This window comes from Letharia columbiana, assembly GCF_014066305.1.
Source record: "Letharia columbiana isolate WasteWater2 chromosome Unknown Sc0000012_s0, whole genome shotgun sequence".
Classification (NCBI taxonomy): domain Eukaryota; kingdom Fungi; phylum Ascomycota; class Lecanoromycetes; order Lecanorales; family Parmeliaceae; genus Letharia; species Letharia columbiana.
Window position 1 is genome coordinate 1 of NW_023501050.1, and position 20,719 is coordinate 20,719.

A 20,719-nucleotide genomic window follows, 5' to 3' on the forward strand; every position below is an offset into this window, starting at 1 on the left:
CGTTGCTTGTATGTTCTACCAATTTGCAGATATCTTCAGATCGCGCATGGTTTTCAAGTATGTCTAGGCAGCCACTGTCAATTAATCCACCCCTATCAAGCAGCCTCTCGGCAAGATCCCATCGCCTAGTAATCAAGGCCATGAAGAGAGGTGACAGCTTCTCAGTGCCCAGATCATAACAGCAATTTGGATCCGCTCCACATCCTAGAAGGAGGTCAACAGTGTCACCAGCGGTGTCATCGGACGGAATAACCCTTGGTCCTCGCCCCAATTGTATCCGGGGATCCATGAATCTCCGGTGCCAAATGTCAAACCTCAAAATCGCGAAGTGAAGTGGTGTACCAAAACTAGTGTTTCGGTTGACGTCACATCCACTCTTGATAAGCCAGCTACACACTTTGGTGAGGTCATGCATGGCGGCGTAATGCAACGTGGTTACTTCAGCTAAGAATGAGCTGATGATACTCACTGTTAACTTATTTTCAAGCACCCTTTCGGAAGTACCACTATCGTGCATCAATGAAATGAACGTGTTCGGTTTAGAGGGGCTGAACAGCTTCTGCACCAATCGAAAAAGTTCAGGGTCATCCGAGCCCATGTAAGCAAGGTTATCGCACCTCCAAATAGCATAGTATCGAAACGGATATTCATGAAAACGACGATCCACTACATGCCGGCTAAACGGACCGCCTTGGTCGAAGTCTTCAAAGTTCAGGTATGTAAGGCATACCTTTGCAAGTGTGAGCTCGTCGCTTTCGGGATCGATTCGATACGCCCCAAATGAAATATCCCGTCTGGGATCAATTTGCTGGAGGAATTCTTGGACCGTAAAGTGAGCTAACTCCAGCGTGTTGCCATTCGCCGATTTTCGTACAAGGCTGCTGCACCAGTGCAAGATCTCGAACACGTCAGGTATAGCCTGAGAATCTCGCCTTGTACTGCCGAGATCAATAGATACGGCTTCACACAAAGCTTCGGTGGTGAAGTTGTTTGTTCTGTCAACACATGTAATCCAACGTAACGCCCTTCGAACCAGCTTCTGCGTGTCTGGGTTACTTTGGTTCACCCGGTTTAAGATCCTCGCATACGTCGAAGTCAGGTCGGGTGGCAAAGATCCAAGTGCTACGCGGCGGGCGGCATCGTTCGGTAACTCACACAAGTAGTCCATCTGACAAGTCACCCAGCGAAACCTTGCTCAATCGCACTGTCAGTAAAATCCCGACATCCTATAACATAAGTGGGTAATGAAATGTAGAACATACATGCCTTCTGCACCTTCCACCAGCCTTTCCAAGATGTGTTCTTTGAGTGACTGATCCTTGATCCTGAGCCTTTTTTTACGCGTTCTGAGATCAATCTCAGCCCCAACGTAGAGCCTAAGATCGCTACTCCTGGCGGCAATCGAAACTTTTTTGTAATTTTCCAGACGCTCGCGAATTTCTATCTCGTCCCTGCTCAGAAATATTGTCTTGATGGTAGTATCCTCACCGTCATTGAGGGCGGTGAGAGCGTCAACCACTAAGGGCGCATTCGTCCCGCATTCGTCAAGTCCGTCGACAATGATCATAGCACAATCGAAGACTAATGTCATTTTCCTTACAAGACCCCACAAATGGTCCGAGTCATAAGCAAAATGCTGTTGATGCTCTGGGTTATGAGTCTCGTAGAAATCTCGAAGCTTCGCAAAGCTCTCCTCGTCCTGCTTAGCGAACTGCTGAGCCAAAGAACCTAGTATGTTCGACAAGTCTTGCTTGGCTGAATCTTTGTAGTCGCAGTAAAAAAACGCAACTGCGATGCTGGGGCTGCTCATTCGCAAGGCTTCCTCGATCACAGAGGAGGCCAAAACGGTCTTGCCCGCGCCTGGAATTCCGTAAAACCAAAGTCTGGCGTTTTTGGTTTCCAACCATTGTCTGAATTCTTGACCTTCTGTCAACCAAAGACCTGTGCCGGGGCTCCGCAGCTTTCGGCTCATGTCGTGATTGCTGCGAGAATCGACCTTCGCGAAAGATTTCAAGATTTCTTGTCTCTCTTTGTTGATGGCGATGCGCGTTTCAGCTTCGTGTCTCTCCTTGAGCTCGGTCCTCATTCCCTCAATTGTATCGAGAAATTGGTCTTGTCTGGATAGCGCCTTGAGGAGACCGGACATACAGTCAACGTTCAATGCCAGCCCCAATGTTGTCTTGTGACGCTCGATTTCTGTGATTAGGTCTTTGACCTCTGAAGACGTAAATGGCCATCTTAACTTTCTCTTAAGGGTCTCTAGTCGCTGATCGCCTAGCGAAGATGTGTCATCTCTATCCAAAATAGACTTCACATGTTCCAGCGTTTGATAGCATGAGTGGATGTGATGTACTCGTGTAGTTGATTCGAATGTCTCATCTTCAAGCTGACGAGAGACCAGTTGCAGATTGCTGAGGATTCCGTAGAGGGCGCCTATCTCCGCAGACAAGGCTGATATCTCTTTCGGTGCTTTTTTGACAGCTTTCACGTACTTGTAGGTCCGACGAAAGACTATATCAGCGAGGGTAATCAGGCCAGAGATACTAGCGGAGACGGATAGAGGATCTGCCATCTTGCTAATGTGATGCTAAGTCAACGGGGGATAAAATGGAGAAGACGGAGAGCGAAAGATGAAGAAGTTCGGGAGCAAGGCTACGGAGCTGATGTGGCGCCTCTGCCTGCATGGACGGCGCTTTGACCGCGGGGCACAAGGCTGCGTTGTGAGGCTGTACCACTTGATTTGTCCAACATGGGTAAGTCATAGCAGAGGATTGCAACTACGAGCACGGCCAGAAATACCATGATGCATATTCTCAGCCTCTTAACAAAGCTTCTCAGGGCCCGAGTCACCAATCAATGCCATCCATTGCGGAAGGCTGAGTCCCACATTCCCCACCGCAGCTTCCAAGCCCTTGTAGCGTCGTAGCTGCGCATCTGCAGGCGTACCAGCCGGCTCTTTTCGGCTCCTTGACAGCCTATCAACCCTTTGATCTGCTGCAGCCTCGCACAAATCTAGGCTGCAGCGTCTCCGCCAAGGACGCCGACAGCGAACCGTGTAGCACCGACATTACTGCTATGCGCCATGACATCCTCCTCATGACAAACACTCTCTCCTTCTGACGCACACAGCCCATAAGGAATGCTGTGGATGTGAGAAACAAGGAAGGAGCTCTCCAAGAACAAACTTTGCGATGACTTGATGCGCTAAGCTCGGATTGGCATCAGCTGCTCGTATGTCTCGGCGCGGGAGAGCCTTTCTCCCGTCGGCTAGCGCACCCGGTCAAATGTCCCGAAGCCGGGGCCGACCCCATCGGCTCCACCACGTGACAATTGGCGAAATCCTTTACAATGGCCAACAATAGCCCACGACAAGCCATGCTACCAGAGTCGACTGGCTTGCTCTATCGTGGCAACTACCCAACCATCGACTGCCAGTCCTAATCACTCTAAAACAAGACAAACCGAGTCTCTCCCCTTCCCGACTCGTGCGCTCGACCTCCTTTCGCTCACTTCCACCTGCCGCTGCCAGTACAAACCTCCCCTTTCACGCTCGGAAAAGTCCCACTTGAAACGCACCACTCTCAGTTGTACACACCACATTCCGTCCGATACGCCACTGCCCGTCGTACCGGATCACTTCCTGTAAGCCCGAATACGGCTGCTCCCCCAAGCCCACACGATTTGCTCCCAGTGAGTCCCACCGCTAAACTTCAGGTCCCCGTACAAGTCCCGTCGAAGCCTCATTATCGGATCGTAGAGCTATTACCGTCCGGCAAGAATGCTTGGGGTGCCGAAAGTCGACTGGGAGATTCTCTTGTTTGATAGCTAGCCTGGGGGATAGGTGTGTGAGATATCAGTGGCCAAAGGGATACAAGAAAAGTCATAAATATGCTTTCCGCCTTAAGTGACGTGTATGTGAGCTAACATGAAACGCGACAATACTTCGAATTCCGCAAAAGTCCCGACCAGCCAACCAGTCAACGTTCAGCATGCCCCCCCGCCCCCTTCCTTATCGTCTCCTCGTGAAGAAATAATGCTCGAGATCGCAATCGTCCTCCCCAGCGAAGATCTCCATCTTCTGCTTCAACTGACCTTTATCCTTATCCTTATCGATCACCTCTTCCGCATTGCTGGCGCCCCATCCCCCTAGATCTTTCTCCACGTCTACATAAAACCCGATGGGCGGGGAGACAGTGTCGGGGAGACCTTGAATGGTGTCGTGTTCGTTCGGAGCATCTTCAGGTGTGGTATTGTTCTTGTCGTCATCAGTGTCTGGATTACACGCCCAGCTTCCTATAATGATGAGCGCGTGGGTGGTGTTAGGTTGGGGTGGGTAGTAGTGCACTGAGCGAGAGCGAGCTGATTCGGGGAGGAGGATCGGGAGTCTGGGGACGGAGACGGCGTTGTATTCGGCAGTTGGAACATCCGGGGCTGGTGGGAATAGGTCGACGCGCACTACCGTGAGTTGGTTTGAATCGCTGCTGCTGGAGAGATAGACTTCCTTCTCAGCCCAGGTCACTTCGACAGGCATTCTGGTAGGGCAGAGAGAGGTGGTGCTTCCAAGAACGGTCTTGACGCGGTGGATGAGGGTTGGCGGGCTTCGGGTTGTTTTCCGGGTTGAAAGTCGGTGGGTGGAGATAAAGGCGGAGAGGGCCAGATGTGGTTTGGTGCCAGCTTTTATTTCAGATCTGGATTGCTTCATTTGTTGCGCTTCAAGGGAGGCGATGTGCAGGTATTTGCAACAGGGGGAGAAGTGGAATTTCATAAAGACGTGGCGGGCTTGATGAATAAGTCAGTAGGCACGTCCATTGAAGCTCGGACTTTCATAAGGTACGAGGGAATAGGAAGGCCTACTTTTGCGCGTTGTGGTTCTGGCTCTCCTGATGAAGTAAGACTTTCCTTCAAGGTCTGCGAATAGAACATCGCCTCCATAGAGCGGCCATACCACGAGCGGCTTTTTCGGATGGATCGCCGGCGGAGAATCGTAGAGCATGACAGGCAGCTGATGCGTAAAGGTGAAAATCTGGGTTGGTGGAGCGGTAGCAAGGTCATAAACTGTGAGTACGCCTTGTTGTACCTTGGCATCACGTTTCCTGTCCTGTCTCGAATACGCCATACGCCTGACTAGCCTCTCTTCGTCATCGCTATCAAAGTGAAGGTCTTCCTCCTGATTGTTGTCGCTGCTCCAGTCAGATTCATAATCTCCGTCATAAGACTCTTCTTCAGATCCGCAGTCAAAATCAACGTCTCCACCGTCGCTGTCGGATTCTTCGTATAATTGACCATAGCTATTGACAGCAGTGTCAGAAGCGGCGTCATCTTTTGGGGTCTCACTTTCCTCGTCGGTGTCTACATCCGCTTCGCTGGAATTGGAGCTAGACTCATCTGATGAGGTCAAGGGGTTGCCTAGCTCATCGATCTCGGTAGATCCCTCGCTCCAGCTCTCTTCGGCCGAATTCCATCCTGATATCTCTTCCGAAGGATTGGACGCGTCACTGTCATTCTCTTCCTTTTCGCTGGAATCTTTTCCTTTTGCAGGAGAGGTGTCCGAAGCGTGGTTGCTTTTAGAAGGTTCGCGCGAGCAATGCCGGCACTGTGTGGCGCTCAGATCCTTGCCAAAACTCTTGTCTGTGAGTGGGTTGCCTGTACTTTCGAGTGCTTTCACCGTTGGTTGGTCCGCTTTAGCCGCCGCACGACCACGAGGTTCCGTGCTCGCTGGCATCTTTCGTCTTGACGCTACAATTAGAAGCGAATCTCGGCTTGTGATGTCTTCAAAGCAGGCATTTGGATGTTCAAATACTATGTCCAAGCCATCAATTGCGTGGTACTCGCCTCCGCTGTTCACAGAAAACATCTGAGATCCGATCCGCAGAAAATGAAGGTCGGGGGTGAAGGATATTGATTTTAAGTCAGCATCGGCCCACCTTTTTTGATCGAGGCTTGCTGAGATAGTGGTATTAACTTCGAGTAGTGCGGGTACTTCTCGGTCAGGCAAGTTCCAAGTCTTGTGATGGAAGGTGAAGTCTGCTGCATCTGCGGGTTCGCCTGACGGCTGGAATACAACAAGTTTGCTACCATTCTGAGATATGGCCTCATGATATGGCATTTTCCCTGATCCACCGTCGCCTTCATCCCACAACATGAAGCTGGTGTACCGGCCAGAGTTCCGCGAGAGGAAGTTTCGAGGACCTAGTGCGCCCCATAGACAGCGGTCGAGCTCCCCTGCAAGCTGCTTTACGGCCGAATGAGGGTAGCAGCGCGGTTCCTCGCAATTTGCGCAGTCGAGCAGATTGTGCCATTCGCTTATGTAGCTTCGATAGTTCTTGGCGAACTGGGAGTAGCCGTCCGAGTCGTGGCTTGCGAACCATTTTGGGAAGACACGCTTGGTGAACTTGTGATTGGGAGAGCAGCAACTGGTAGTATAGAGGTCAAAATGGCCCTGGACGAAAAGGCTTTGAAGTTGGATCGTCGATTGGAAGTTCGAGGATGTGAGGAAGTCTTCAATCTTTTGACGAAGCTCCGCTGTCTCTTCGACGTGGTCAAAATGCTTGTCCCAGTACTTCGCGGAATAGGTAACCAGATGATGGTCTTTTATGTTATCTTTGAAGGTCGTCAACCATTGTCCCGCATCTCTCGTCAGAAGTTGCGCATATTTGTTCTGCGATAAGTAGAGAAGACATGCGTTAGCGATTGTGAGCTCAGATATTGAGTGTATGGTGGGGCTTGGCGATTCTTGCTGGAAGATACTCTGATTGCGTATCAGGAAGTCCCTGACTGTGCTGTGGAAGAGAAAGCAGAAACGCTCTCCTTGGTTCTCAGGGTCTGATTGCGTTTCAATGAGTGGTGCAAAAATCTTCTCGACAGCCTGTCGCCAGGGAATGTTGCGATTCTGCAATGACCTAGGATTCTCTGAAGAAATTATACCGATAGCTTCTCTTAATTCGGTCAACCGAAGACGCCGCCTAGCGAACGTAATCAAAGAGAAGATTTTGCTAAACTAGTAAGCACGCTGAGAGAAAACACAAACAATAAAAGAGTCTAACCTGGCCAGCTCCCGCTCCCGCTTTTCATATCGAGCAATGATACGTCTGTAGTACGCATCGAGATCTTTTGGCAGACCTTCCTTGATGAACAACTCCATCTCGTCGAAGCTGCTCACCTCGTTCTCGATGGTCTTCAGCATCAGAGTTGCCCAAAGGAAATTTCCATCGGCACGTTGCTTCAGCTCGCTCAGTATCCACGTTCGGGTATCCTGGTCTACCTCGGGATTGCAGATTCCTGGTACCTTTAGGGAAATGTGCTCGTCGACTGCGACCCTGATTTGCTCTTTAACATTCAGAACCAGATGACTCTCTAGGTATTGCCGGATGATAGGCCTGTCTTGGGAACTATACCAGACTCGTACGGTCTTTGCGGAAGTCTCCGCTAAAAGATTGACAAACTCCACGATCTTACTAGCTTCTTTCCATCTAGCCACAGTGCACTCCTCATCTAGGCCATCGAGGAAGATGTAGACTTTAGGGAGCTTACCAACGAGAATCCGCATGAACTCGAACACGTTGATCAAATCCGCACTACTCTTTTGGGACGTTATCTGTAAATCTTCCGGAACATCTTGATTCAGGAGCCAGTAACGTTCGAAAAGTTGAGTGGCCAGGTTTCGGGCGGTGACGATGGCTGTATGCTCGTTGTCGAATTCATAGAAATGAAGACACTGAGCTTGGGTGTCGCCCAGATTTCTTACGTATTCGATGGCATGGGAACACAACACGCTCTTGCCGGAACCAGGCCCGGCAAATAGCCAAAGAATTGGCTTAGAAGATGTCCCTTTGATCCAGTCTTGGAAGTGCGAGTCCTCGAAGAGCCACTCACATGTCGGAGATCCGGTTGCGTGCCGGTTGACATCGAGGTTATTGCGGTGCCTATGTAAGGTGGATTCGTTGATGGTTTGACCGCCAAGCCAGGACCGAATGCGGTCACTCTGCATTTGCCTTCTCCAAGCAGACCCATCATCTCGCTCTTTTCTATTTTCGCATCTCTCAAGGCTAGCCTCCATGCGTTCTGTCCCGGCGTACTGCCCTTCTATTATCGCCGCAACCTTGTCAATCTGGTCGGCATCTTCTTTCAAGTCATCGACAATGTCCTGCAATTTCTTTATACTGAAAGATGTAGATGCTCGCAACAAGGCATTGAGACCGCACCGGCTGCACTCCTTATCCACTCTGGACCAGAACCTGAAGACATTCTTGTACGAGCTGAACAAGAGCTCCTGCATGTCCAGAGACTGGCCGTAGAGCTCATCGTATAAAGTTAATCGCCGCAGCTGCGCTGATAGGGACAGCACTTCGGCCTTGATCTTGTCGATGAGGTCAATGAAGCGACTCAAACCATCGATCGCGACCTTCAAAACACCCCAGAGGACGCATCCCGGTGTCGGATCGGCCTGCGACAGGGTGTCGACGACGCCGTAATAGTCCTTCAGTACCGCGACAACCGGGCCTAGAACTCTCTTCATGATTTTTATGGACGGCTTCTGGGCATGTCTCGTCTCTATTTGGCGAAGAGATTCCTGTATGTCTTCCGGCGTTGGAGGGTTATTGAGATCAAGACGAGCCAGCATTGACCTCTTGCTCTTCTTTTCCGGTAGATTGCGAATGTACTCGTAAAAAGCATGCTCGAAACCGGATGGGGTCCTATCGTTTGACTGATTAGTATAATCGATTGCCTCTTCAAGGAAGTGAGCCGGATACCTTAGCTCTTTCATGGCACCCATGCTTGGTAGCTATTGGACTGTTACGGGGAAAATGTTGAAGCAGTCCTCAGATAGCCTTCTTGAAGAGCACCAAGGGTTACTCAAATATATTTCTTTCCATTCGGCTTGGGCAGTGTGGAAGTGAGCTTGATACTCATATTGGGCGAGTTACGGGTGACAAGCCACACAGAAGCAGCGGTGAGATTATTCTTCTAGTGTCAACGAGCTGAGATAAACTGGAAAGTAAGTGGGCATTTGATATTTCGACCGGGCGTGCTGATTGGTCAGAAGGGCAAAGTCCGCCGGGGGGCTGAGCAAACTTTATTTGTAGGCAAACACTCAGATGTTTAGTGAACGCTCAAGCGCCTCTAGATTGGCCTATATTGGTCGCCTGATAATGTAAAGTCAATATTTTACAAGCCATTCTAACTCCATCTAGACATATAAGCTGCGCGCGAGCCGCAGCTGAGCAGCGGAAAAAAGCAAGCGCACCTCGGGAGAAACTCGCCAGCTGAATGATATTAACGGCGGACGGCGGACCTCAGCCACACGGTCGGTAAGGGTCTGCGCATAAGCTCGCATTGGCTTTTGCCAGCTGATATAACATCGTTTGCCGTCCAAAGCTTCCATACTCTCCCAATATTGCTCCAGTGTCCGAATGCAAAGAAGAGCGACAATATTGTCGCTCAGAGCCTAGCACCCGGGGAAGCCTTCCGCGAATAACTCGACACGAGAGAAGGGCAATCCCGCTTTGCAGCCATGGGTGAGATCGCAGTCGACGGCGGCGAAAAGGATGTCAAGAAAGAGGTGCAAGTGAGGGTGACAAGTGTGAAGGAAGATGAGAAGGACAAGGCAGAGTCAGGGAAGCCAGTTCCAAACCGCATATTGCGATACGCCGAAGTGTGAGTCTGGTTCGCTCGCGATTCGGGTTACACGTCCCTGGAATTCTACTGACACCTTGCTTCACAGATTCGATTTGTAAGCTTCTCTGGAGACTTTGCCAGGAAATCGTGCCCCCAATACTGACCCCATCAGGCGCACATACACCACAAAGCTTGTCAAGTCCGGCAAACCAGACAAGAAGCTCGACAGGAAGAAGCCCGTCTTGGTCGAAAGACGCATTATCAACCACAAAGGCCAGCATACCCACACCGAGGTCGATGTCAAAAGCCCAGCCCTACGTGATGTTCTTATCGAGATGAACAAAGATGTGGAGGGTCTATCGCTCCTGAAGGAGCCTCCATTTGTAAGTCACTCTGTATCTTGACGAGCTGGATTGCCACTTCTCCGGGAAAGTTGCCTGTCAGCCGTCATGGAATGCTGCAGCTATAGACACGGGAACTTGCAATACATGCAAGTAGCGTAGCAAATGCACCAGGATCGTCCATTCAATCCAACAACTTCTATGTTTTGGAGAATCGAATGCTGGCTTTCTAGGCTACTTTACCTACTGAAGTAGAATCTCTTTACTTTGCTAATATTTCTGCGGAACATCTAGGCTGATCCAAGCCTCTTCTTCCATTCTCGATTCGCCCTGAAAGACCGGCTATCACTCGAAGAAAAAAACGAAGCTGCGGATTCATCCCTCGTCGCTGACCTCTCTGTTGCCCTGCAATACGTTGAAGAGCAGCACGGAAGCAACATCGCCAGCTTGGGAAATATGCTGCCCGCCAATGAGGTCACGTGGTCACTACTCTGGGCTTTATTTACGCCCAATTGCATGATGTACCATTTCCACCAATACACCGAACAACCTCAGGTATTATTGATGCGTCGCATCCGACAGCGTTTCCGAAAAGATGGCACACCCTACTGGCATGTCATGTGCGACATGATCGCAGACGACGGGCTCAAATTCGGATATACCAAAGATCTTGGCATAGCCAGCCGACCCGATCTCCACTCCGACCTGGAGATCGACCAGTACGATGGCGCGAGAAGAATCCAGGATCTCATCGTACATCCTCTGGAATATGCGCCGAACCCGGGGCAAATCCGGAAAGAGGTGACTGAACGAGGTAAGAAGTACGCACGTATGATTGGCAACACATATTGGGAGACCAGCGGGCCAGCCATGCGAGAAACGATGAACGACCGCTACGAGGTAAACCGCTTCAAATTCAGCACCCACGGCCGCGCAATGATCGACACTGCCTCCTTCCGCACGTACAACCCAAACTGGGCTTGCATTCCAACCGTGCAGTCGACGCTCGACAGAACGCAACTCTCAGACGACCAACATCTTATCTGTGCGCCTTTCGTGGGTGGCTTTGGGTTCGGTGACAAGAAATGGGGCGGGTTCCCCGTCTCTCGCTTACAAGAAGTCGTCTGGAGCGACGAGCCATTCCATTCGCTCGTCATTGGTGCGAAGCAGAAGACTCTAATCCATTCGCTTGTCAAGCAGCATTCCTCCAAAGGTACCGGCTACGACGATGTCATTCAAGGGAAAGGTCTCGGTCTCATCGGTCTCCTGAGTGGTCGTCCTGGATGTGGTAAGACCTTGACGGCAGAAGCTGTGGCGGAAGTGACCAAGAGGCCATTGTATGCCGTTAGCGCTGGCGAACTGGGTACTGATGTGGAAAAGGTGGACAAGCAGTTGACCCTGATCCTAGAATTATCGCATCGATGGTCCGCTGTGCTGCTACTAGACGAAGCGGACGTATTTCTCCAGGAGCGCGACACCAAAGATGTGGCTCGAAATGCTCTAGTCTCGATTTTCTTACGGCAACTGGAGTACTTTCAAGGGATATTGATTCTCACCACCAATCGCATTGGGGACTGCGATCCGGCTTTCGAGAGTGAGTACCTTCCATTGCACTTTCGGCAACCATTGTGGACTGACAGCGACGCTCATCCAGGTCGGATCCACTTCTCCATCCACTACCCGGACCTCGACGTCGCCGCGCGGCGGACCATCTGGAAAATGTTCATCGAGCGAGCCGACGGGCTTATCACCTACCCGGAGGTATCGAAGCTCGCCGAACACGTCATGAATGGGCGCCAAGTACGTTATATTTTACCCGCCGCCGAGCATCCCCACAAAAGATAGACACTGACCATGCTCAACAGATCAAACACGCCGTCGGGAGCGCGCGAAGCATTGCGCGCGAGCAGAACCAACGATTAGACGTCAAGCATATAGACTCCGTGCTCGAGGTCGTCGAGGCATGGAATGTTGCCAAAGCGCTGAAATAGAAGCCAGAAGTAGCACTCAGTAGAACATAGCGTTACGATATCATCTCGTCGTGCAAGACTGCGCCTGAAATCCCCTTGCTCCATCATCGTTCGATACATAGGCCTCGAGCCCGGTCACCGATGCTCAAGAAGCCTGTGCCACCCTGCAAAACCGCCACCCATGCCCGTAGGACCGACCGTAGAAGACTCCCACCTCGCTGTACATACTGCAAAAAAGGTTAAGAATCCACCGCTTCCATAGCTCCCAAGGTTGCTGCATAAGCCCATGATCCCGGGCCCAGAAAACACAGGCCAACGTACCTCATCCAACCCCATCTCTTAACGCACCATGACAATTTCCCAACGATGAAACATCCTGCCTGCCTGCCTGCCTCCCTCCCTCTCTCTCCTGAACAAATCTCACACCGACCTTCCAACCCTGCCTAGTGCGAAGCAAGCGAAGCCGAATTGCGAAACCATCCCGTCGAGGCGGCGTCATTGGGTCGTTGATGCATCGAAGCATGATATACAAAATGAAGACCGTAGGTGCAGCGATTGGCCGGAGTACATAAGACGGGAGCCACGGATGTTGAATTCGCTAAAGAGCAGGACGCACAGAAGTCAGGATCGGAGCCTGGGCGTCCTCTCTCCAACTCGTAGATATTGTGGACACGATCGCATCCCTATCGGTGGGTGGCGACGAGAGTACGTATAACTCGTGACTCCCAAACTGAGCGATTGGGCAAAGAGGGAGCGGTGGATACGCCCGTGGCGACCCCGGGGCGCCTCGCTGATGCACGCGTGTATGTTGGCCAAAAGATGGGGATTGGGACAGAAGTCACGCATGGTGGGAAGAATGATGCGTTGCCGGAGACATCTTGCGCGCAGACATTCAAAAGCTAGGGACGAGCAGGCGGTGAAGCGAGAGGCTCGAGAAGGAGACGGGGACGGGAGGTAATGGCAGAAAGTGGTGATTGCGGAAATATGCTCCATGATCGTTTGATCGTGGTTGCGCGATGATACAAGTGGTCTGAATTTGTATACGTAGCCCGTATGGGGCGGGACATGCTCATCGGAGCACGGGCGAGGCTATATGTGCCTCCACAGCTGAGACTGATGATCCCGCATTTTAATCCCAGCTCTCCACACGGACGTGGCTCCTCTTCACGTATCCCGAGCGCGTGACCAGAGAACGGGTGGCCATGCTGTAACACTCATCCTCGACCGACCCATCACAGAGCGGCCAGTGTTCCCTCGTTCCCATATCGCAGAACACGTTCTCCGCATACGAGACAAAGTCCGGACCGTAAGAGTGGTCATTCTCGCAAAGTTGACGGGCGCTATGCTGCCCGTGGACACTCGTGATGAGACGGCCATCGAATCTTGAGGAGCGTCGAGGCGGTAGACTGCGCTTCTTGCGAGGCATGGAGTCTGCGTCCGTGGCATACCAGAAGTGTATCCTTCCCGGGTCAGGTAGTCCGTCGAATTCGTAATCATCGTGGTAAAGTTCGTAGCTGAATTTGCGGCGGAAGAGCATGGCGGGTTCCCGACAGTAGAAACCGGGGTCGGTGTTGTAGTCTTCAGTAAAGTTCGTGAAAGCCTATGACAGGGGGTCAATGCTTGTCTCAAGTATTAGGATAGGGAACGAGGTACCTCCATGTGAATCTGCATTGCCGCTGCTTCAATGTGTTCGAGCTTGTCACTACCGTCGCTACCGGCATCTCTATTCAGCCAGGTGCAGTCTAAAATGTGTAAGCATCTGGTGTAACTTCCTGTGCCTGTCTAAGGATGTCCACAGGAGTTCCAGATACAATACTTACATGGACGGTGATCGTTGTCTCCGACAACAATATTCGAATAGTAATATCGCTTCCCGCAAGCTTGGCCCATGTCTCCCAACCATCCTCTCGGCGTTCCATCTCCCCAGACTTGAGAAATATAGGCAATACAGATACCATCGTTATGGCCTAGCAGTTGCAGATATGTTGCCTGTCTGCCCGGGCCCTTCTTCTGCGAAACCCAAATATCAGCATATCCACCAGACCCGATAGACCCGAACCCTCGACTCCAATCCGAGGCGCCAATGTACTTCTTGTTTTCGTCGAAGGCGACGACGGCTGGTATGGGTCCATCAGCTTCCGTGAGCCCTTCAACGCCGTTGAGTCCTACTACGACGCGTACCATTGAGTCTTGAGCTTGCTGCTGTCGATCGACCTTGTGGATCTCTTTGTTGGGAAACTCATTGGGAAGGAAGCCAGTGAAGCCTACCATTGAGCCGAATACGCCAAGGACAGTAAGAATGGCCTTGCCAGCTGGGTTAGCCATGTTGAGCGATCTGACCTGTAAAGTGGCTACTATAATAGTAGAGAAGAGTATTTAGTGAGCTCAGTGATTCCACCGTGCTGCAAATTTTTGAACAGGTTTTATGAGTCGACGAGATAATGCACTTTTCATCAAACACCAATAAAAATATTGCTCATATTTTATCGCCAAGCCCTGCAAGAAAGCCGTTCTTTGTACCAAATGACGGGTGAAACTATCGCGAACAAGCTTTGCAGTGAGTCAAGTAACCCTCAACTTTCCGTTCTCTATTCCGACTCTAGATACACCAGCAGGTTGCCAACAGCGGCAATGTGAGTCAGGACACCAGAAAAACCCAACCCCCGTTCTGAGAACTTTTGAGGCTGCCAATGGCAATGATGAATCAGAGCAGAATTGGGAATTAGTTCTCCGAGAACGTCCATGGTGTCATCGGTACTATATCAGCACTCACATAATCAATAGATCATTCGCGTAATCCTACTGTACGTGTGAAGTTGGCTCCCGCAGCCCATCATATTCGACATTTCTCTCCTTGTTCTTTGGCCAAGGACGCTGATGACAGGAGGAGAGCTTGATGCTATCAACGATATGAGTACTAATGCGCATGGCAAGTTCGTGTGAGCTTACAGAGATAAGATTCATACAATGGTTGGATGTTCGACGATGTCTCAAGGACTCTGAGTTCATCGCGCTACTCTCACTGGGTCTAGTGCTTTCACTAGCCACATATGGGTACGGTAGAGCGTATGGCTAGCTTTCGCTTCCGCGTCTCAGAAAATAAGAAGCACCGCAGCACCATTGTACCAGCGCCATATACCCTCCAACAACACTCTCAGCAATTGAATATGTTGGCCACTGCCTCAACTGTCATTGTCACTATCACTGCCTTTATCACCGTACCCTACCGAGAATTCTGGTACTAGTCACCCTCTTTGCAGTTGACGGCCTTTTGTGCCATAAGTGATAGTCTCCCAGTCATCCTCCTGACTGAATAGAGCAGTTGGGATGTTGCGTCTCACCTGTTTTTCGAGACCTTAGACGGATTCGCAAGGTCTTCTCACTATTGGAATCTAGAATGAGGTCAAAATAACCAACACAGATAAAGACAAAAAGATGGCACAGGTAAGGTTGCCCGCTAGCTTCGAACTACATACTAAAGACTGTGGCGAACCCCTATACGGCGTCGACCATATCATTGAAATGACCGACTAATGTCGTAAGAACGTCATTATACGTCACTACCAGCCAACGGACGTAAAACCGATACAAAGATAGAGGGCAAGTGACACGAAGGAATCGGCCTTCCCAATTTTATTTCTTCACAGACTCCATGCTCTCCCAACTTTTCAACGCCGGTTCCAGCGCCGAGAGAAAACCAAAGACCGTGCACGTCAGCAATCGAGGAAAGTGCACCATGGGCCCCATCCCCTTCCCAACCGAATCCTCCTCCCCCCTGCAACTACACCCACATCCCGACCCAACGACACCACTCCCTCCCCTCTAACACCCATTCCTCTCCCTCAACCCCATCCCCCCGGCATTGAGATACGCCACACTCCCCCCCTCATCGCTGTACCTCGAGATGCCAAACCGCAACACCAACTGATCCTGACAGACCAACTGATTGAGGAACAGCAAAGCCGGCCCCTCGCTCCCCACCGCCGGCAACTCGAACGTGCCCACCAGGCTGCCCGTCAGCGGCTCGACGTCGTTCCAGGTGGGCGCATCCCCCAGGGCGAGCGTGTCGACGCGGAACATGTTGATCTGGCCCTGGCCCTGGGCGAAGTAGGCCGACTGGGGCTGGAAGTTGAACTCGAAGCTGAAGGGGCCGGGCCCGCCGCAGGGGAGCCCCGCGAAGGCGACGACGAGGTCTTGGTGGTTGGTGTTGCCGGCGTCCTGGGAGACGAAGAAGGTGAAGGGGATGTGGGCGGAGCGGCGGGACTTGGGTCGGGACCTTGCCTTGCTGCGGGAGGAGAGGAGGCGCGTGCTGTTGGTGGTGCCGTTGGTCAGGTTGCTGTAGCTTGGGATCGTGAGGTCGACCGAGAGGTCGGGAAGATCGGAGTAGATTTGGAAGGCTGAGGTCGGCTCGAAGGTGGAGCAGTTGGCGTCGGTGCTTTGTTTGGCGGTGGTGAGGGAGAGGAGGGTGGAGAGGAGGGGGAGGGTGGTGGTGAGGGAGAAATGCATGTTGGAGGTTTAAAGGGGACTGGGGATGTGGGGATTTGGGTGGCGGGAAGAGGATTCGACGAGTAAAGCTGCCTTTCCGTACTGACAACGAAGGTGAGAAACAGTCAGTCCAACGAAAGGACGCGAAACATTCGGAAGGAACGTACATATAACCCAAAGCTGCAACTCAAGTCTCTTCCACAACTTGGCGTGTTGAAATTACGAATGTGGCTTAGAGCCGCCAGAAACCGTTATGAGAAGATTTGAGTCGACTTGACATGGTTTGGACAGCTGCAAGTTCCACCAAATAGACGCCATGAAGCGTCACAAATAATGGCGCGGAACACGCAGGAGTATGGTTACCATAGAATGGGGAGCCTAAAGCCGTAAAGCGGTTTGTGACAGTCCACGGTGTAAGTTTCGAAAGCGCCAAAAAAACCCGAGGTGTCGCCCAGCCCTGGAGGTACTACCACTTGTTGCGGTCGGGCATGAGATTTTGCAGCCAGCGAAGTCAGATTATGAAGTAGCTGAAGGAAAGATGGCCAAATAGAAAAAGTGACTTTCAAGAATAGAGTGACCTTAAGCCAGTGTGCAAAATGAGACCACCACAGGTGCAAGAACTTCCACCTTCAACGCCTTCTTCAGCTTTCCAGTGCTCCATCTTCCCCGAGCTATTAAACACTTAGCCACTGAAGGTAATGAGCCGAAAGTATAAAAGTCTCCATCGTGGATCCTCGTACAAAGAGCTGCGGGTGCAACGAGCAACACAAAATCAAGACCTACATAGAAACATGAGATTGGGTGTGACGTGAGTAGTCGGCATGCTTTGTCAATTGTGATTCGTTCTGACGTCTAGCAATATCGAGAGCAATGTACGCATTTAGACCTGTGTGATTCATCTAGGCAAGCTTAAATACTATCTTCAATGCTGCAATCAGGCATAAGCCTTCGGTCCACGATTCACCATGCGTCCATACCCTTCGCGCTTCGTGAGGGGGACCGTGCCTGTGTAGTTGCCCGTCTGGGTCGTGAAATCTCCTGTCTGGCTCAAGGACGATATTCTTCCCAGCATCAACTCGACAACTCTATACGCAGCCCCTGGTGTATAGCCAGGCAATTCTGGGAAACGTCAGCGGGTTTCCTATTATATTTAAGAGCGCAGAGTTACATACCGTGTCCTGCCAGGTCAACATGGTAGAAGGTCAAGCCTCGTTCAGTTACCCATTGGCCAAGGTCACCGGCTCCCGCAAGGAAACCCAGATTATACTCCGGATGGTAGGGAACGAAGAAGCTGTTTGACGGCGGGGTCTGAAACCCTTGAAGCCCATTCCACGTCATGTTCTGAAGCGCCAACAGGGTACCATTAATTGGAAGCAAATAATCCAAGCCTCCGACACCAATGATGGTATTGTTTGTGGACTCAATAACATGTGCCAGAACTCCATCTTGAGCTGGCCCCAGTGACTCGTCACCTTGAGAGTTGTTGCCGTAAGGACCTTCAAAGACGTTGATGTCTGTGCATTGCATCCAATTTGTGCCCACAGGCGCATTGATAGCGGCTTGCACATCACTGCGGTTGAAGTAAACTTGCGCTCCTGGAGGGAAATAGTCACCTTGGTTGACAATGCCGAGAACGTTGAAAAGGTGAGGGCAAGTGTCGAGGATATGGTAGATGTTGAAACATGGGTTGACTTCAAGCGCCGCAGAAAATACATCGTCGAAGAGGTCACAGTCCAGGGAGCTGTTTTTTGGCAATGGCAACGGACCAGGTGGTGGGAAGGTGAGGTAGGTGTTGATGTAGTCGGTGTATCCGCAAGAGTCGGCACGCGCTTGCGCTGCAGCCATGAAGCTCTCGTTCAGGGCGAACGTGTTTTCCCAATGATTCAAATATGGCACGACGGGTACTAAGACCGAGTCAGCAGAGATGCCCTGAAGCATGATGTGAGCAACCCACCCTCCTGCTGCAGGTCTCCATCACCTAGAATAGGATCATTGATCGCCACTCCCGCAAGATTGTAGTACGTCGTGTCATTGGCATTGATGAAAGCGTCTGCTACGTAAGGTACGTAGTACCCTCCGTAGCTTTCACCCGTGACGTAGACCTTGCTGCCTTGGACTTGAAAATCGTCCACCCAGTTCTTGTAGAATCCCATGAATTGTTGCGCAAGTTCCACCTCATTCACGATGTCTGGGGTTCCTTGGGTAAATCCTACACCCACAGGTTGCTCAACCCAGAGCATGTTCGTCAAATTCACCCAGGTATAGGGGTTTTTGGTAGGAGCAAATGTGCCGGCTTGCCACGTGAAGGGACCATTCTCGGTGAGGAGACCACTGAGGGAGCTGCAGCCAGGGCCACCATTGAACCTAGAAGCGATGGATCAGCAAGCGAACCAGAACGAATGAGCTCGGCTGCATTACCAGATCACAATCTCGTCTGTGGCAGCAGGGTTTGTGGAGGGAAAGAACCTGTATGTCGATGGTAAGCGTGGTACGAAGCATGTTTTTGGATCAGACACACCAAAAGAAGAGCTTCCGAGTCTCGTTGGCGGCGGACGAGATTGGTACCAATCCAGCATAGGACTCGCCAACATCGAACTGTCTGCCTGTAAGCCTATAGCGCCATTTTACTCTGGATCCAACATACATCAACATCCGGGATCTTTGTACCGTCCACAACAAACTCTGGTGCCTAATTAGCATCTGGGGTGGGAATCACATCTGCGGTGCACTCACTCTGTGTGACGTTGTTCAGGTAGGGCGATGCACGCTTCTGCAGTCGCTCATGGCTATGATGGGCCGGTGCATTGTGCTGGGCGGCGACTCTAGGCTCTAGGACTCTGTCAACTCGTTTGAAGGCATCGATGGCACCAGAAGCTGCAGCTGATGATGCGCATAGGAATGCCGAGAGATAGAACGCAGCACGCATGATGATGCTAAGGAATACCAGTACTTGAAGGCCAAGTACTGTAGAAAAGATATGGATATGAGGATGAGGATACTTGAAGAAGGGTACTCTGGAGGAGTATATGAGGTGGGGGGATACGGCTGGTGTCACTCCAAGACTCCAAGATGATGACGGGGTTTCGCTTCTGACCGTCTTGGCACAGGACATGGTTCCGTGTGATAGCCCGACTTCCATAGACGAAGACGCAGCCAAAAAAGGCAGGTACTGCCTTCACGGTCCCATGACCTGCCTGATGTTCCATAGGACTGAATATGTAGTGTTGAATTGATCTCATACTGCGTTTGTTCAGACAGGGACGACTTGTTATTATTGGAGGTCGGAAGCTCTATCGCAGATGTCAATGCACCATGACAACATGAGGCACATTCGATTCTCTCCATTAGGAAGGTGTCTCAACCCTTGATGCTTGTCTCTCCATTTCCGGGCAACGGCCAGGATTCTGCAATGGACTGGCTCAGACGGAGTGCAGTCTCAGCTTCGACACCGCTCTCTGATGTCTGCTGAAACCCGAGGCGCACTGTTACTGATGTGGGCGGCAGGAAGAAGAAAGGAATGAGAGAGCGCGTCCTTACAGTAACGAATTGGAGGCTCTTCGGGCCCTCGGCAGATCTCCGTGCGCCAAGATAATTTAAAGCCGGCCTAAAGTAGAATCCACCCTGACACTCTTAAATCCGATAAGTCCGACGCAATATGCCTAACTCTCATCAAAATTGTTTGGCAAACTAGTATAATAACACTGGCCTTTGATTGCCATTAAGGCTTCTGGCACGGAGAGTCTAAACCACTATTTTTTGGGTCTTATCGGCCTACTATGTCTTGAAAAAACCGTTATTACCTCTTCTTCAACTACCTCTGCTTCTACTACCTGTTCTTCTACTAGAGTCTTGTCTCTTCTATCTCTTTTACCTCTTCCACCTTGCTGTTATTGCTGTAGTAAATCTGCGGTGCAGCCTATAATAAAGTCCGCCACTGTGATGGAGGCTTGCATGTCGCGAAATGCATCCCCCATTTACGGTTGGTATACTGGTCTTCTTGACCGATGTTTGCTTTTGTGTTCCTGTCATTGAAAACTCGTTCATGCCATCTCATCGATCTGCAGCGCCGCTTTGTAAAGCCAGTGCTCATGATTTGCGAGACAGCTTGTCCCTACCTCTATTCATTGCTCCTGGCCATCTCTCTCACTTCCTGGCCTAATGTCTGTTCCCCTTTCTGGCAAAGCATCACGCCTTCTGCGGGACAAATTACTGCGCTAGTCGACCTCATAATCTCGCTCGTCAACTAGCGGTCAATGCAGCTCAACCATCCGCACAGGCAATATCGTCCGTCGACGGTGCAGGTAAATG

At 51.1% G+C, this 20,719-nt stretch overlaps 5 protein-coding genes across 5 annotated transcripts; 1 reads left to right on the forward strand and 4 right to left on the reverse strand.

Moving 5' to 3' along the window:
• Window positions 1-4,009: 4,009 nt before the first annotated feature.
• On the reverse strand, window positions 4,010-8,773 carry HO173_004526 (uncharacterized protein; the record flags this gene model as incomplete). Its single annotated transcript, XM_037306449.1, has 3 exons — window positions 4,010-4,779; window positions 4,855-6,992; window positions 7,044-8,773. The coding sequence occupies 3 exons, from the start codon at window positions 8,771-8,773 to the stop codon at window positions 4,010-4,012; spliced, it is 4,638 nt and encodes a 1,545-aa protein (XP_037166387.1).
• Window positions 8,774-9,511: 738 nt separating this feature from the next.
• Window positions 9,512-11,947, forward strand: HO173_004527 (uncharacterized protein; the record flags this gene model as incomplete). Its single annotated transcript, XM_037306450.1, has 6 exons — window positions 9,512-9,654; window positions 9,722-9,730; window positions 9,788-9,998; window positions 10,251-11,550; window positions 11,611-11,756; window positions 11,822-11,947. The coding sequence occupies 6 exons, from the start codon at window positions 9,512-9,514 to the stop codon at window positions 11,945-11,947; spliced, it is 1,935 nt and encodes a 644-aa protein (XP_037166388.1).
• Window positions 11,948-13,055: 1,108 nt separating this feature from the next.
• HO173_004528 (uncharacterized protein) lies at window positions 13,056-14,251 on the reverse strand (the record flags this gene model as incomplete). Its single annotated transcript, XM_037306451.1, has 3 exons — window positions 13,056-13,526; window positions 13,580-13,668; window positions 13,747-14,251. 3 exons carry the CDS (start codon window positions 14,249-14,251, stop codon window positions 13,056-13,058), a joined length of 1,065 nt encoding a protein of 354 aa, XP_037166389.1.
• Window positions 14,252-15,748: 1,497 nt separating this feature from the next.
• Window positions 15,749-16,432, reverse strand: HO173_004529 (uncharacterized protein; the record flags this gene model as incomplete). Its single annotated transcript, XM_037306452.1, has 1 exon — window positions 15,749-16,432. The coding sequence occupies one exon, from the start codon at window positions 16,430-16,432 to the stop codon at window positions 15,749-15,751; it is 684 nt and encodes a 227-aa protein (XP_037166390.1).
• A 913-nt stretch (window positions 16,433-17,345) lies between these two features.
• On the reverse strand, window positions 17,346-19,337 carry HO173_004530 (uncharacterized protein; the record flags this gene model as incomplete). Its single annotated transcript, XM_037306453.1, has 7 exons — window positions 17,346-17,530; window positions 17,584-18,315; window positions 18,366-18,775; window positions 18,830-18,877; window positions 18,930-19,006; window positions 19,056-19,093; window positions 19,145-19,337. 7 exons carry the CDS (start codon window positions 19,335-19,337, stop codon window positions 17,346-17,348), a joined length of 1,683 nt encoding a protein of 560 aa, XP_037166391.1.
• Window positions 19,338-20,719: the final 1,382 nt, after the last annotated feature.